Source organism: Camelus ferus, chromosome 16 (genome assembly GCF_009834535.1).
Source record: "Camelus ferus isolate YT-003-E chromosome 16, BCGSAC_Cfer_1.0, whole genome shotgun sequence".
Classification (NCBI taxonomy): Eukaryota; Metazoa; Chordata; class Mammalia; order Artiodactyla; family Camelidae; genus Camelus; species Camelus ferus.
The window spans coordinates 14249930-14267443 of NC_045711.1; the positions used below are offsets into that span (position 1 = coordinate 14249930).

Below are 17514 nucleotides of genomic sequence, written 5' to 3' on the forward strand. Positions count from 1 at the left end.
TCTGCACTAGCAGCCTCTTACCTCTTCCCTTTTGCTGTTTGCTGAGACACCGGGTGAATACACCTGTAACAACTGAGTGCCTCGGGTTTTCCTTAGCAGAGTTTAAGATGGCCAGTAGATATGTTCTTTTGTTTCCGTTTGCTTCTTCACCTTCATTCTGGCAATTCAGGTATTCGGCCTACTCCAGTTTTGGCCATGCAGTTAGAAGCATAGAGTTGCTGTTCGCTGAGACGCGGGGCAGTGCAGTAGTTAGCATTTTGGGTGAAGAGTTCAGGAGTTCAGTTTTGAAAATACGAAGTTTCAGGTGCCTGTTAAATATCAGATGCTTATTTGCATCAGCAGAGACGTCGAGTTAGCAGTACGTACATATGAGTCTGAAATTCGGAAGTCTGGGCTGGGTATATAAATGTGGAAGTCAAAAGAATACAGATGATACTTAAAACTACGGAAATTACTAAGAGCTCACCAAGCCATAAGCTGTCGATACTGAAGTAGTACTGAAGCCCAGGTGCCAGGCATTTGGCCCTCCTGCTAGGACTGGGGGAGTGAGGAAGCCGCAAAGGAGAGTGAGGATCAGAAGCAATGAGGTTGTGGGAAGACAAGGGGGTTGTGACGTTCTTGGAAGCCAAGTGTTCCAAGAAGAAGGGAGTGACTAATTGTGTCGGATGCTACAGGGACTTGATTCATGATTCAAGCCCTTTTTAAAGCTTGAAGAGTGGTTGTCAGTGTGTATGTGAGTGTGAGTGTGCATACGTGTGCTCTGTTATCCCCCTTTTTTTACTTGTATTATATAGTAATAGATATTAAACAGAGCAAAAATATTCAGAATAAAAACAAACAGTGACAGAAAAAAGGACAGTGATTTAATGGGAAGAAGGAAAGACCAGTGAGCTGTCGTACCTGTACTTCACAGTGGAACTGTGGCCTGATGTCTTGTCACCTGCGTCTTGTCATCAGGAATTTGAAATTCTCCCGGCTCCACTTGCACGTATCCCCTGTGGAACCTAGTGTGAATGCTCCCGGCCTTAACGTAGTTCTCACGTCTGCAACATTGCTATGGCCGCCTTGATCTCATGGAGGTGTTTAAAGTGGCATAAGTCAGTTCTTTATAAAACACTGTCTACATAAATGATATATAGTTCGCTGGCCCATCCCTAAACTGTCCTTTTACTTAGGAGTGGCTCTTTCCTTGTGTGTAACACTGTTACCCTGAGGGAAGTCAGCAAGACCAGATTCCAGTGCAGCATCTGCCTGGTCTCGGGCTGCCTCTGCAGACCGCCCTGCGCAGGATGCTCTTAGTCTCCCGTGGCATTTGTGCATCGTGAGACTCTGTAGGCTGTGGATCTCAGGGTTTCTTCCTGTACAGTGTCCTCTCTCCCCTTGGACGTGAACTGTCTCATCCTTCTTTATGCTCCAGACACGTGGCTGTAGATTATCTAGTTTTTCATGTATGTGTGGATTCTTTCTGATCTCGGTCCATAATGAGTAGCAATACACATTTTCTTTTTCCTGAGTACTATTTTTTACCCTTTTTCTTTCTTTCTTTCTTTTTTTTTTTTGGTGAAAGAGTTATTTCTTAATTGGCTCATAACTCTTCTTCTCTTTAACTAACAGGCCATCTTCCCATTTACCCCGCGGCCTCTGACAGTGTGTGCCTGGCCTGGAATTACAGAGACGTCCTGGCAGTCATTTGGTCTCACGAGTGTGTGGTGTGTTTCTTCGCCGGTCACACGCATGATGGTGGCTACTCTGAGGATCCCTTTGGTGTGCACCACGTCAACATAGAAGGGGTTATTGAAACAGCTCCGGACAGCCAGGCTTTTGGCACAGTTCATGTCTATCCTGATAGAATGGTGTTGAAAGGGAAGGGCAGAGTTCCAGACAGAATTATGAATTACAAGAAGGAGAAAGCTTTCCATTTTTAGTCAGATTTTATTTTGTTGACTTTTATAGAAAGAGAATGACTAAGCTTTGTGGTTTTGTTCCACTCCCCTCCCCGAATCCTCAGTCTCATTGTTTAGTATTCTGTTTGCATAAGAAACAACCATAACTGGCTTCAGTGTGTGTTAGCTGATAAGATATTCTGAAATGTCATTTTTAGATAGGATATCCTGTGCTGAAAATTGGAAAGAAAATGAATGAAAGTAGCATGAATAAACCAGGGAGACTGAGGTGGGGGGGATATAGTCCTCAAAATAGACAGTATTTAGCTTTACCTGAGATTTTTTTACTTTTTACAAATAGTTTATTCATTCAATGTATTAGTTATGTAACTTAATATACATAATAAAAAAATAAGCTCAGGTAAACTTTTCCATTTACCCAGCTGTGTGAATGAGCTTTGGATGTTTTTTGCTCAGAGTACCCATCATATTTTTACTTTTATAGGTTTATAGTCCTATTTTGTAAATGAAAAATATCGCCAATTACTTCACAGGTGAACAAATCCCCCCCCGCCCCTTCACAAATGTGAACGTGTGGTCTCCCATGCAGACCTCTTGTGATTCCAACCAACACAGGACCAAGTGCCAGTACAGTTGGGTGCCTGCTAGCTTTCCCTCTGGGCTCCCAGTTGGTGCTATATGACACTAGTAGATAAATGAATTTATGACTTCCTTTAAAGACAAATGGGACATGTTTAACTCAGCTGTCATATGTCCTAAGGCTTATTTGCAGAAACACTCAGTGGTGAGTGGAGACTGTTCAAATGTAGGAAGAGTTTGATTCAGGGCCTAAAAAACAGGAAGACATAAAAAACCAGTACTGGTCAACATGAGCGTGCCTGCTGAGTAGCAGGGCACTGTGGAGTATAGAGGTGTATTAGCTTCCTCTGGCTGCTGTAACAAATTACCACAAACTTGGTAGCTTGACACAGCATATATTTGTTCTCTCACAGTTCGTTCTCACTGGGCTGAGATCAAGGTGCTGTCAGTGCTATGCTCTCTCAGGGGGCTGGAGGGGAGAACCTGTTTCCTTGCCTTTTCCAGCTTCTGGAGCTGCGTCTTCCATTCTTTGGCTCATGGCCCCCTTCCTCCATCCGCAAAGCCAACGATATAGCATTTTCAAATCTCTTCTTTGTTGTCACATCCCTTTCTCCTCTTCTGTCTTTGTAGTCACATCCCCCTTTGCCTTCCTTAACTTGTGATTACATGAGGGCCCACCCAGATAAGACGGGATAATCTCCCCATCTCAGGATCCTTAATCACACCTGGAAGGTCCATATCATGATATATGAAGGTCACCCTATATCTTCATAGGTTCTGAGGATTAGGACTTGGATATCTTTGGGGACCATTATTCAGCCCACCACAGAGGCGACTATAATGCACTCCCTGCATTCACTGACTTTACATGAGTGAGAGAGAATCAACCCTAGATAAAAATGTGTGAGGAAAGAATTGTAGGTACATGGTGGAGGACTTTAATTTTGTTTGAAGGGACTAGGGATGTCTTGAAGAGGAAGGAAAATGGTTTAAATAGGTGTGCAGGTGCATTTCAAGTAGACAGAATAGCACACTATCATAGGATATGCGAGTTTAGAAGTTGTAAGTAACAACTATGAGGATTCACCAAACGGTGCTGGTGGAACAGTAAGAAATAAAGCAGAAAAAGGAAGAGCCTTGAATGACAAGTCCAAACTCAGAACTTAATTTGTCAGACAGTGAGGAACCCTCAGGTTTCTGGGCTGGGAAATATAAGGTGAAATTTGAGCTTCAGTCCAGGTAGTGCATAATGAGTGGCAGATGAGGAAGAGTGACAATGGGGAGGAAAAAGATTCCTGGCCTGGGAAGATAGAGGTTTTCACAATAGAACTATTAAACTTACTGTGAATACTTAAATTCAATGGGAAAATAGAGTTTGAAAGCAATTTCAGTAATATTCTTTATGAAAGGTGGTACATTACCAAATTAGTGCATTTGATGTGCTGATGGCGATAAAAAAGGAACTGTGTATATTTACAGAATTCAGTGTGATACGGGAGGTGCAGATAGGCTGCGAGAATATCTTGAACATTACTTTTTTTTTTTTTAATTGCAGTACAGTCTTTTAAGCACAGAATCAATCATTGCTTGGAAGATGTCTAGCTCCCGTGTTGACTTTGCAGATGAGTCTGTGTCTTCATGTCTGACTCACAGTTATGCTGAAGGAGGTGTAAAGACCACAAATACGCAAGCTAAACGTACACCAGGACACTGAAATCCTTTATATGCATTTCACTGACCCTTAAAATAAATCTCACTTTCATTGCTTAAATATCAACTAGATTTTTTCCGCTTTACCCTCATCCAAATCTTGAGAATTTCTGACTGTCCAGTGGCCACTGTATAAAACAAAAAACACACATACCTCCTTTAACAACTACTGAGAGAATACTCTATCATGTTAAAGGCTACAGAAAGAAAGAGACAGACTACCAGACTCATTTTCACTCTTCTCATGTATGGTTGGTACTAATACTTCTTGAGTGGAATATTTCCTAAATCTCACAAAACTATCTTCACTATGGAGTTTGATGCTGGCATATGTAAAAGAGTTGCCATCCAGATACTCTAAAACAGCACTGACCAACAGAAATACGTTAGCCTCATAAGTAATTTGAAATATTTTTGCAGTTACATGTTAAAAACTAAATAGAAACAGATAAAGTTAATTTTAATACATTTTATTTACCCCAGTACATCTAAAATGTTATTTCAAAGTGTAATCAATATAAAAATATTTTACATTCTTTTTATACTAAGTCTTTAAAATCTAGTATGTATTTTATATTTATAATCCATCCATTTGGACATTAAATTTTCATTGGAAATACTTGGTCTGTATTTAGATATAAAATTTGCATTTGAAGAAGCAGATTCACATATCCAAGATGTTACAAACAGACTTAAAACAAGTGTTCCAGACACACATAAGTTTTCTAATAATTGATGTTTTTAAATTAAAAGGAAGAAAGTAAAAACTACTTCTTCAGTAAGCACGGTTCACGTGCTTAATGCAGCAGTGGCTGATGGCTACCAGATTGTACAGCTCTGAACAATCTCTCCAGGGTTACTTCTGACATTCATTACAAAATATGTGTCTAGCTTTTGGTCTTTTTCATTTACAAAGTAATTAATATTTTCTATTTCCTTCTTTTTGTCCCCAAATTCCTATATTCTAGCTAACTTTTCTTTCTTTCCAAGACATGCTTGTTCATTTGGTTCACCTGGAGTCCTCGTTTAATTCACGGCTGGGTACCAGTTCAGTATGATGAGCCTACTTTCGGGGTACAGCCCTCTCTTAACACTGCTGTTTCTGTCGTGTTACTCAAACCCTGCTTCCCTCTATGTTATTGCATGCAGCCCTTTGTAAGCACTTCATATCTTCAGAGGCGTCTCATATCATCTAGTTTAATCCTTGCAGCTGTGTAAGTAAGCTGTCTCATATCCATCATGTTTTATAGATAAAGAATTATCTACATGAGGTTTATATATTTGCCAGAGTCACATGGATCGTGATGAAGCTGAGTTACAATTCATACTTCTTAACTTTTGCTCTACTGCCCTTCCCACTGCACTGTGACACAGCAGGATGTCATAGCCTGTCTCTCTTACTGGTCCCATCCAGTCCTGGGTTGTAGGCAGCCTTAAAAAGTTCTTAGGATTTTTTTTTTAAATCATCTCTAGTATTAACTCAGATTACCTGAAATAAAGTCCAGGGAAACTGGCTTGTTACAACCATGTTTATAAAAAATTGAAAACTCATTTTAAGAACAGGATTCTTCACTGTGTTTAAATTACTGTCTTGCAGTGAGTTGGCCAGGAGGACCGCATCTCCTTGTTTAAGTATATGTAGACCCACGAGATCAGTGGGAAGAGAGCAACTGCCACAGCAATAGCCAACTGAATCCTTCCACCAACTGGGTTCCTACAAAGATACAAAAAGTATTATACATAAAAACCCAATAAAATTATTAATTACTTTGGAAACAAATATAAAGATTGCATTTGGTAAAACACATCATTACATTTTTGTATAGCCCTTTTTCCTGAATTTTTAAAAACTGAAATCTAACTCTTACTTGTAGGTCTTTGTATGTTCTTACTGCAAATCCTTGTTTTTTATGTGTGTTGCACTTTTCCCACTCACTTATTAACAATGTCTTTGGAGGAACTGAAGTCGTTGATTAAGCAATGTTAAAATGGATCTTTTCCCAATGCTTTTTGTGTCCTATTTAAGAAAACTTTTCCTTCCCACGGTCTTAAAGATACTAAATTTTCTCTAAAAAGTTTTCTTGTTTTGCTTTCACATTAGAGCTATAATCCACCTAGAATTGATTTTTATGAAAGTTGTAAGGTGTAGGGGTGGTCTCACTTTTTCCCCTGTGGATACTGAGTTGACCCAGCACTATTTATTGAAAAGATTGCCTTTCTTTGCTATCCTGAAGTGCCACCATTGTCGTAAAGCAAGGGTCTACGTATGTAAGGATCTGTTTCTAGACTTTATGTTTCATTAGTTTATGAATCCTTTTGTCAGTATGGGTTTATCCTGTACTGCTATAGGATAATTATTTAGGTGTTCTTTAATATTTAGGTCTTCAATTTTTCCCAGAATGTCTTCTAGTTTTGTGTGTAGAGATTTTGCATATCTCTGCTAGATTTATTCCTAGGGAATTGATTTTTTGATGTTATGGTAAATGGTTAACTTTTTGTTTTTTCGTTTTCTGTTACTTGCTAATAAAAATGTAGTTGATTTTAGTATACTGACCTGGTATCCAACAATCATGCTTATGTGAATAACTTTTTAGATTCTTTTTGATTTTTACATATGCAATCATGTCATCGTGAATAAGGAAAACTTACTTATTCCTTTCCAATCCTTGGGCCTTGTATTTCTTTTTCTTGCGTTACTATACTGACAAGAGCCAGAACAGCATTGAGTAGAAGTGGCAACAGTGGCTAACCTCATCTCATTCCTGATCTCAGAGGGAAGGTTTTCAGCTGCTCACCATTAAGTATGCTTTGGTGTAGATATCGTTTATCAGGGTAAATTCCTTTGTATATCTGTTTTCTACAAGCTTTTATCATGAATGGATGTTGAATTTTATCAAGTGCTCTTTCTGTATAGCTTGAGAAAATAGTTTATTTTCTCTTATTCTGTTAATGTGGTATAAAACATTGGTTGGTTTTTGAATGTTAAACTAACTATTCCTAGAATAAACCCGTCTTGGTAGTTAGGTCATATGTTGCAGGAATTGGTTTGCTAATGTTTTGTTTAGAGTTTTTCCATCTGTGGTCATGAGTGAGACTGCTGTGTAATTTCTTTTTTCCCCTCTAACTATGACTCCAGATCCAAAAGCTAGGGAAAAGATTGATAAGTTCGGTTACATTAAAGAAATTTTTTTTTCATGGCAAAGTATACTTTGCATAAGCAAAGTAAAAGGACAGTAAGAAACTGCAAAAAAATTTTTCAGCTAATATCACAGACAAAGGGTTAATAGCCATAGCATGTAAAGAGCTTCTAAAAACACAGAAGACCAACAATCTTAGAAATTGGTTAAAGCTTTCTCAGAGGTGAACCACATTTATAGAAAAAGAAATGAAAATGGCTCAATCATAGAAAAATATGCTCACCTTTACTCCTAATAAGAGAAATGCAAATGAAAACTACCATTTCTCAACTATCTGATTAGTAAAAATTTTAAATTTTGACAATACACTCTGTTGGCACTATTTTTAATAGCAAAAGATTGGATACAGTCTGAATGGTAGAGGACTGGATGAATATGCTGTGGACCTACCAGTGAAATAAGGAAATAAGGAAAGTCTTTATATACCACAGAACGATCTCTAGGATGTAGTAAGGGGAAAATCAGGGATACAGTTGTGACTAATGTGCTGCCGCTTATCTAAGACAAGCAGGAATAATAGTAAGTGCATATATTCACTCCGTTAAGAAACCATGGAAGGATAAACCATGAAATTCAAAAAAAGTTTCACCTACATAGAAAGGGAGGACGTAGGGCTGGAGGATAGAGAAGCTAGAGTTCTTTGAATGTACTTTGTTTTGTAGATTTGACTTTAGAACTGTGTAGACATTTTACATAATTATAAAACAAAATTACTATATTATTAATAAAGATATCCTGAGAAATTGAAAGTAAAATGAAATAAATGAACTTAACTGTGTATTCACTTGGTGGAATTAGCAGAGTAAACAAATTCCAAATAATTTTAATGTACATCTCTTAGATGTTCCTTAACAACAACACAAACAAAATACCTGTTTTCAGTAATATTTTTGTTATTCTGATACTGTGTTTGTATTGTAGAATAGGTCAAATGAGTTGTTATGCTGAGGTCACTGAGACTAGAGTTTTTTGACATGATTAAAAGGAAATACAGATTTAAGATTGCTGGTAAGGTTGAAACTTGTGTTTCTAAATTTGAATTGCTAGGATTAACATGAACTCATAAGGTATTTTATCCTTAAATATATATATACATGTTTTTTAAATATATATATTTATCTTTAAGTGTATATGTAATACATAGGCATATACAAATATATATACCTATGTGCATATATACTTATGATACACACATATATACATACATATGCACATACATGTGAATTTCTTAGTTCTGTTCACTAAAAAGAACCCAACCCAATAGCAGTGAGCACCATTTGTGCCCCGAATGTGACCTCTAAATACCATTACCTACCAAAAGTAATGAAGGCTTTAGGAAAAATGGTTGATTCAAGGTCTGGGCCATAAAATGTACAGCCTTAGCTTGGAACATTTTGTTATCCCAGAAAGCAAGGAATCAATCAAAGTTTACTAGGGTCATATCAGACAGAATTCTGGAGCCAGCCTGAATAAGTGCTACTGGTCAAAGATGGGACAGTTTAAGCATCAGTAAAGACAATAGCTGCCATGAACTGAAAAACATCAAATTTGTTGAAACCTATGACTTTATAATGGTACTATTAAAACAGCAGATAAGCAAAACTCACTGGTCACTTTTGGAAGATGCCTCGGCAAGAAGAACTCATTATTCTGAAAACTGACAAATGAAGGGAGAGAATCAACTCCTTTTCCTCTTACGATCTTTATCTGAATAGTCGAAGAACAAATAAGTAGAAGTTTCTCTTTATTGAAGTTTTCTAGATAATAATCAAGGAATCATATAATTAGAGTATCACCACTTTGCAACTCAAATGACTTAGTGGATTTAGGCAATGATCATCAAAGATTTTATATTAACATTACAGAGAAGTAGCTACTAGGTGTTATGTACATTGTGATGGAAGTACATAGCACCACCAATGAAGTAGTCTTGCTTAGTGATGATGATGGTAATACCAGAATCTGGCCAAGCCTCTAGATCTTACCACCAATTTATATGAAATATAGAGCACAGAGGAACAAGCATTTATAAGACAACAGTGGAAATGTAAACACTGGCTGAAAAACTCTTAATACTGAAGAATTACTGTTGTTTTATTTTTTTGTGTGTGATGATGGTAGGATGGTTATTTTTTAAGTGCTTATCTTTTAGAGATACATACTGAAATATTTACATATAAAACAATACTTCTGGGGTTTATTTCAAAGTAATCTAAGTGTGGAGAGGACAGTGATAGATGAAGGGAGATTGGATATATAATGGTAACTTGAAGCTGGGTGATGAGTACATCTGATTCATTATATTAGTCTCTCTGCTTTTGTATATGTTTGAATATTTCAAAATAAAATATTAAAACAATAATTTTTTTAATTACCTAAAAAAGTCCTCCTTTTCTCTAATGCTGACCTTGAAGTCTACTTTATCTATACCAGCTTTTGTTTGGTTGGTGTTTGTATAGTATGGTTTCTCCGTCTTTTGGCTTTCAGTCTTTGTTTCTGTATATTTAAGGGTTCCCTTTTGTAAGCAGGTATTTACTTGGGTTTTTAATCTTTTTATTCATTTTGAAAAATCTTTGAATCTTTATTGGAATATTTGGAACATTTACATTTAATGTAATTTCTCATCTATTTGCATTTAATTCTTTTTCTTAACATCTTCCTATTTTCCCCATCTGTTCTATGTCCTTTTCCCTTCTCCTTTCTTGTACTCATTTTCTTTCCTTTTAATGGTTACTCTGTAAGGATCACACATGAATCCTTGACTTACCAAAGTCTAATATAAACTGGTACTTTTACCCTTCCCAGATAACTCAAGGACCTTAGAACACTTGAGCTTCATTTATCCCCTTCCAACGTATATGCTACAGTTGTCATGTATTTTTATTTTTATATGTTTAAACCTATTATTGTTTTATAAAGTTAACAGTCACTTACATGTCCCCACAGTTTTATATTTTGTTGGCTGTTCACTCTTTCCTAAATCGTCAAGCTTCCTTTTGAGATCACTTTCCTGCTCCCTAAAGAACACCCTTTAGACTGGCAACTCCCTATGATTACCCTGGGCCACACAGAAAACTATGGTATTCATAAAAGTATGCGTGATCATGAAACACTGAATCACCTATTGTAAGCCTTAGTAACAGGAAAGATTTCTTTGAAAAGAGTTCTGTTTACACTTGTGTGTCAGTATTCTCACCTGCTTGATCTGACCGACCCTGAACACAATCTGATTTTAACTGATAAGTTGGAAACTTACTTTGATGCAGTCTGGCAGAGGCTCATCCATGCTGTGATAATCACCAGCCCCAACAGCTCCCTGTGAAATAGCGTAAATTTCATATTTGAACTGGCTGCAAGGGACTGCACATCATTCCATTCTCTGCCTGACACTTGCTTCTGCTGATTTTCAGATGACTTCCTCCAAGATACACGGCATCTACAGAATATTTTCAATCTGGCCATGCCTCATAAATTACTTTTTCAGACACTTTAATAAAGCCCTATATGAACATAAATTATATCTTATGAGGCTGATATGAACTTCATGGCTGCTCCTCAACTTACAGGTGAACAGAAAAGCAACAAAAACATCGATAAATCACCTACTTCACGTCACGGGGAGGAATACTATGACTGAGAAGAGAACCCCAGATTTGACCAGGCACCCTACATTGTTTTAGAGGGCTCAGTGTTAGGCAGGTTGAGCTCAAGTCAGTAATTTAAGTAGATACTGCAGGAGGCTGGGTCTTGATGGAGAGGAGTGACTTGGAATATGAGTCAGTCTAATGATCTTGGGGTAGGTATATGCTGCTAGAAATGTGTCTTAAAAAGACATATCTTTTCCGTAGAGTAGAAAACAATCATACTTGGCCAAGTACCACTGGGAACCCCACTTTGATTTCACCACACCTGATGGGCTTCAGGTTGGTGGAGGGGATTCAGACCCTTTAGTCTCCACTCCCATCATCTGAGCTAACCTGATCTAGTTTTCCAAGGATTAGAGCCTGTAACATAGGAGCACCTCACCAGTGGTGCTTAACCTACAGGTCTCTGAATCTCAGTGTTGACAGATGTTAGCAGTGGGACAGAAAGGAAAGGAACAGGGCTGTTCATGAGGCCAGGGAGTCATGGGTAGGAAGAAGCAAGGGAAGAGGTGATAAAACAAGAGCCAGTGGTCGTGACAAAGGGAGGAGAGGACATGAGACACACAAGGGCAAGGCTGGCAGAGGTTGACCTCTGAGGTGGCTGATCACTCTTGTAGATAAGATTTTGGCTTGAATGGGACTGAATCCAAATGCTGATGGAGTTTTTACCTCATTAGACTGGACTGAGTGTTACTGTATGCTATCCTTGCTCATTACAAGGGGGCCAAGGTCCAACTGCCTGACGTTTATATGTGATGTGCAGTAGTGATCATGGAGTGTGGTAGGCAGTGCAGGGTTTGAATCCTGGCTCCATCGCTTCCTCAGCTTCTTCAGCTTATAAAGAAGATAATATCTTCCTCCTCATGGCGTCATTGGGGGAATAAAATCATCATCATGCACAGATGAGCTATTGTAAAGGAACAAATTTTCTCACTCCTTCCCCACCCCTTCCAAAGAGCAGAAGTCACTGCTCACCTGCCTTCTTCCTCGTGTAAGATGCTCTGTTTTGTATGAAGTGAGAGGTTGTATGCCAAGCCGACAGTCCACACGATACAAAAGAATATGTGTATTGCAGAGACACTCTTCCAAATGAAGTTACCTAAAAATAGATATCCTGGTGCTGTTAACCGTGGAATCACATCCCAGAGAAAAATGATCTCTTTGCATTTGCTTTGCCGTAATCTGCCTTCAGATAAAGCATTCAGAAAAGGCTGGGGTGGGGGTTTTGTTTTGAGGGACATCATAGAGGTTAAAACAGTATTTTTAAACTTAAGAGGACATCCGTTATTTCATTTGTCAGCATCTCCCATCCCTATGACAACTACCCTTATTTTCTCTGGAAATCCACCAATCCCACACTCCCAGTCCATGTATCCCAGACAAGTGGGCCTTAGTGACGTCAATCAATGTATTCTATCTCCTCGGTGACAGTGATTTGTCTCAGGATGAACAGATGATGAATCAGGGCCAACAGCTGCATTGTGAGCTTTTGTGGAGCTATTGGGGAAGCTGATTCTAGATTCTGTTGGAACTAGCGTGGTGAAGATGTGACCTCTGAGCAGCAGAGTTCCGCGTGGAGCCCAGGACTGAAGTGCAGTAGATGGTTTAAGTTCTGAGCTGCCACCAGTGCCTGAAGCCAGCACCACCCCGAGCCTTAAAAGTGAGGGATCCCAGTATATCTCCTTTTAGCTTATAGGCCCCTTGATTGAGTTTCTTCCTTGCTTGCAACTAACAGGGCCCTAAGTGATACACCTTGAACATGTAAACAGAGTTCTAGGCGCCTGTACAAGGAGCCCATGCATCTAGGGCATGAGTTTCCCTCACCCAAGTGGGAATCATTATCTTTGTTTTAAAGCCCTGAGAGCTTTCAAGCCCCACTAGGAGGAGCAGTTTTAAAGAAAGTGAAAAATAACCTATAGGACTAAGAGCCCCCATTAGTAAGAGAATATTAGTAAACAATGTAAAATGTTTGGGGTTTTTTTTTCAGTTATAAGACATTATTTCATGGAATAAAACTGTCCAACCAAGGTTTATTGAGTTTTTAGGGCCATAAAAGGTGAAGCAGCTACATTTTGCCCCTAATTGAGGTAGGTGGCTTGTGGACAATACAAACAAGCTATTTTAAATGAATTTTTTATATGTATACTCACCTGGGATTTATATGTAAGGAGTCTGTGGAGCAGGTTACAAAACAAATATATGATAAAGCCTCTGTTTTACAGCCATTCAGTCACTCAGCAAGCACTGGGTACCCACCATATTCCTGGCCATGTTTAAGCTAGGCTTGGGCAAAGGTGGGTTACACATGACCCTGCTTTTTCAGGGGCTTACAACCTAGGAGGAGGAAACATATAAAAGCATGCAAGGGGGGTGGTAGGTATAGCTCAAGTGGTAGAGTGCATGCTTAGCATGCACAAGGTCATGAGTTCAATCCCCAGTACCTCCCTAAAAGAAAGAAAGAAACCTAATTACCCCCCCCAAAAAAAGCAAGAAAAAAAATAATTTAAAAAAAATAAATAAAAACATGCAAGAGATTGTTGGAGTTTCTGTGACAGTACACAGGGAGATTAAAGAGAGCAACATGTATCAATGAAAAATCTAGAGGTTTGTTACAGACATTATGGACAGTTATTATACAGAAGCAGCAGTTCATATACATAGGTGCTGAATGAATTCAAAATCAGGAAATGACTGATGGGAGTGGTATTGAGAGGATTTGTATAGAGAAAATACATAGACGTTGATCACCACTGAGTATGGAGACGCAAGGTTAACAGTTTGATTGCTGATTCTTCATTAGCTTGGTGGGTTAAAAAATCAGTGCGGTGACTGAAGCCCTTCTCTCTCATGGGCTAAAGTGCATAACTGCTGTTCCACGTCAGCATGAGAGACCCTGGGGTCCAAGTTTATGAAGACTGTCTCAGTATGGCAAGTCCTTATCACGTGTTCCTGAAGATGGATGAGGATGATCTGGATTAGAATTCACTGCCTTTTATCAGAAATGAGAAGAAAGGCATGGGGTGTTCCATTTTTCTCCTGGGAGTTGGGCAGATAGACTCTCATTATTCTAAGGAAATCTGATTTGCTGTATCTCCACTCAGAATCCAAGGTTCATACCTGTGACAAGAGGGTTAAGTCCAACAAGCAGGGTGAGCACTGCAGGAATCGTATACACAACCTGTTAGCAGAAAGGAGATTACGTGGGTTATGAGCATGCCCAATGCAGAAGATGTTCAGAGGTATTTAGGAAGTAAAGAGAAATGACATCAGTGGCTGCCACACTCCCTGATTTACCTATTATGTTTCAGTAACAGTGGAGGAAGTGGTAACCTTTGCTTTTTTTGGTACTTAGCGTGTCTGGTTGTAATTTTATCTGCCTTCCTCCTAGACTGTAGGCTCTTCCAGGAAAGACTTAACTCATCTTCAGCTCTGGCATTGAGCAGAGTTTTGATCTCAAGACACTACCTCCTAATCTCTCCCAAGCAACATCCATGCCTAAATGGCCTTTCCCTACTTTTCAAAAAATGCTCTTTGAAGAGTAGGGCAGGAGCAGCCTTCATTAGCTAGATGGCCCTGCTGGGTCCATCCCCATGGACCATCCAGCCCAACATTCCGTCTCTACGAGTGGGACCACAGGAAGTTTACTAAAAATGTGTGGCTCAGGTGTGCCCAATAAGATCAGGCTCTTCATCTTGGAAACTGTTGCTAAGTTGGTTTGGAATTGGGAAGATTGCTTATGTGTCGTGGGCAGGGGGCAAGTAGGAGGTGTTAAGAAGCCTTAGGGCTTCCCCAGAAATTTAGCTGCTTAACCACACCAGCTGTGATGCTTAATTAGAAACCTTTAGTTTATTTGGAAGTTGTCAGAGCTGAACATTTTAAGTGATTTGCTGTCACTATGAAAACATGGCTGTCTTGACCTTGGGGGGAGAAAGCATCTGGATTACAGACTCTGTTCCTCTTTCCCACCCTGTCCCTAATGATGATGGGAATATCAGCCAGTATCATATCAACATTTGCAAGGACTGTCCTGGTACTTTAACGTGTATGTGAATTACCTGGAGTTCTTATTAAAATGCAGATCTGATTCCGGAGGTCTGGGGTAGGGCCCAAGATTCTGCTTTTTTAACAAGCACCCAGGGGACACTGCTGCTGTTGGTCCAAGGACCACACTTAGAACAGTAAGGGGTGGTTTTCCCCTAGCAAAAAACTACATGACTTAGCTACTTACGGAGAGAAAGAAAGAGAGAAAGAGAGAAGTTAAACACTTACACACCATACAATATTTAATTGTGCTTTCCATCAGAAATGTTTGGCAGAGATTTTTAAATGTGCATTTAAATATATCAGATATCTGTGAACAATAGATTAAGGAGTCTAAAATCTTATTTCAGTGTATTTTAAACACATGAACAAAGCAAACCTTTAAACTATTTCTTCCTACTTGATGTGCTCTTGTCTGGGAATGAGATGTTCGGAGCTGCAGCAGCTATTCTGTAAACATGAGAAGCTATATCACCTACACATTGAGGACTGGCAGAGAAGGAAGTCAGAAAGCCCAGGTCCTTGATGACACTGCTGACCATGAAGCAGCTGCCTCTGGACTTCTTGTGAGGTGCTCTGTATTTTTATAACCTGATGCTAGTTAGAATGAATCTACTGATAATGGAAATGGTGAGTCAAGAGCAGGAGGGGGTTTCCGAGGGGAAGATGCTGGATAAGACCTGGTGCGTATTTGAGGAGCCAGTGTGATGTACAGGCCAAGAGATCTAGCAGTCATTTGAAAATTCAACATTAAGGTGGATATTTGAGACCTGTCTTCAGGGAAATAACATTTAGAGCGTCGGGTATGGACCAGAGTGCTGAGGAAGAGGCAGTTTGATTTGATGTAGGGGCTTGTGAATATGGACAATAAGACTATCAGAATGTGGTTCTACTGCACTAAAAAAAATGACTAGAATTTCACAATATAATTCCAAATGCTTTCACTTGTTGCTACTCTGTACACAGTCAACATTATTCCAAAGCCTAAATCATCTAATTGGTGATATTGTTACAGTCTCATGTATCTGTATTGACAGAAACAAAATCCAGGTATTTTAGAAAATGTGTGAAACAATCTCCTCCTCCTCTAAATGGTTCAGTCATCATTGGTTCAATGTATGCTGTAGGTCTTATGGACTTCAGTTACTTTTTATGAATATAGCTTACTGAATTAGCAGAACCACAGACATTAAGCCTGCCATTTTCTGGTCAAATGTTGGAGTTTCTGGGTAGAAATTCAAGAGGATTGGTTCACTTGACCTCAAAGGTCTAGTCTGTCTTGAGAAAAGTGTCCTTGGTTGACTCATTTATTCCGAGGGAATACTGCTGAAAGGCCCCCATGTCTATGGAAAATTCTGAATTCTCTCTCTCACACACACTACATTATCAGTATGATCCTTCCTCTCCTAATATTGGAGGAAAGAGAGCTTACAAAGGATTTGATTTCTAAGTTTTTAAGTACACAAAGTAGGGAGGTAAGCAGATAGATAAAACTGTTTCGTGCAGTTCCACAGTTCTTTCAGATGTCAGCAGGCAGCTCATACTCACCATCCACAGTTCTGCATCTGGATCATTCACCTGGAATGCAAAACAGAATTAGTAGACAGGCTGTTCTGTTCCCTTCCAGTATCCAGTCTGCTCTTTACTCATTTCGGTCACTTGTTACTGCCAGACGCTGCAACAGGCACAGAGGGTACCAGCAGGAGTAAGACATAGTTTAGTGACGGTGATGGGAGAAGGGGCGTCTGGCTGAGCCCAGCATATGGTTCGAACACACAGCCACATTTATTCGTAAAGAACTGCACGGGGACTCCGAAAAGGGTGAGCCAAACCTGGAATGGGTGCTTTTATAAGGGCCCTCCTGTCTCAAGGAATAAGGAGAGCCATGCTCAGCCTCGTCCCCAGGCTGCCTGTTTAGGAAGGTGCCAGGGCTCTTTCTGTCCAGGTCCCTGCGAAGCGTCTCTCGCTGAACAAGCTCCTTCCAGCATATGAGCAAAAGGGGTCATGTGAACACACGTGTGTCCCAGCTGGGGACGGAGCGGGGGTTCCGGAAGCATCAACTCTAATTCCCGCCCTCGCCCTATGTGGCCCGCCCTACGACCCCGCCGGCGGGTTAGCCTACACCGCTCCTCCGCCTGGGGGCAGAGCTCGGAGCCCGACGCCCGAGGGAGCCTGGGGCCCCACTCCCGCCGCCCGGCCCGGGCGCTGACCTGCACGTAGGCCGCCAGCGCGAAGAAGGCACCCATGAGCCAGTTGCAGGCGCGCCACAGGCCCGGCGCCCAGCTCCCCGCCGCAGGCGCCATGGCTTGGTCGGCGCGGACCGGACGGGACGGGACAGGAAGGGACGGGCGGGGCGCGGGTCCGCCGGTGGCTCCGATTCACGCCGCGGTCCCTCCTCCCGCCGCCGCCGCCCCGCCCCGCCCCCCGGAAGGCCCTCGC

The 17514-nt window shown here is 40.3% G+C and overlaps 2 protein-coding genes across 9 annotated transcripts in view; one reads left to right on the forward strand and one right to left on the reverse strand.

Annotated features, from left to right (window-relative positions):
• The window catches only part of ADPRM (ADP-ribose/CDP-alcohol diphosphatase, manganese dependent), a 107057-nt gene that overhangs the window by 9095 nt on the left and 80448 nt on the right, over positions 1-17514 (forward strand). For 3 of the 6 annotated variants that reach the window (XM_032498811.1, XM_032498810.1, XM_032498809.1), the window contains one exon: positions 1615-9773. The exons of 2 other annotated variants lie outside the window; for them this stretch is intronic. In XM_032498811.1, the coding sequence (XP_032354702.1) occupies positions 1615-1925 (311 nt within the window). In that variant the 3' untranslated portion in view covers positions 1926-9773. Of the gene's footprint in view, positions 1-1614; positions 9774-17514 lie in introns of those variants that run through there. One more of the 6 variants, XM_032498813.1, reaches the window with a different exon arrangement.
• On the reverse strand, positions 5709-17451 carry TMEM220 (transmembrane protein 220). 3 transcript variants are annotated; one of them, XM_032498815.1, is made up of 7 exons: positions 17286-17451; positions 16624-16653; positions 14152-14212; positions 12010-12133; positions 10647-10706; positions 8998-9047; positions 5709-5907 (listed from the first exon to the last, which is right to left on the reverse strand). In XM_032498815.1, exons 1-7 carry the CDS (start codon positions 17376-17378, stop codon positions 5846-5848), a joined length of 480 nt encoding a protein of 159 aa, XP_032354706.1. In that variant the 5' UTR covers positions 17379-17451; the 3' UTR covers positions 5709-5845. The 3 variants fall into 3 exon arrangements, with proteins under 3 accessions (XP_032354706.1, XP_014411933.2, XP_032354707.1); XM_014556447.2 differs by lacking the exon at positions 8998-9047 and having other exon boundaries at positions 17286-17442; XM_032498816.1 differs by lacking the exons at positions 8998-9047; positions 10647-10706 and having other exon boundaries at positions 17286-17450.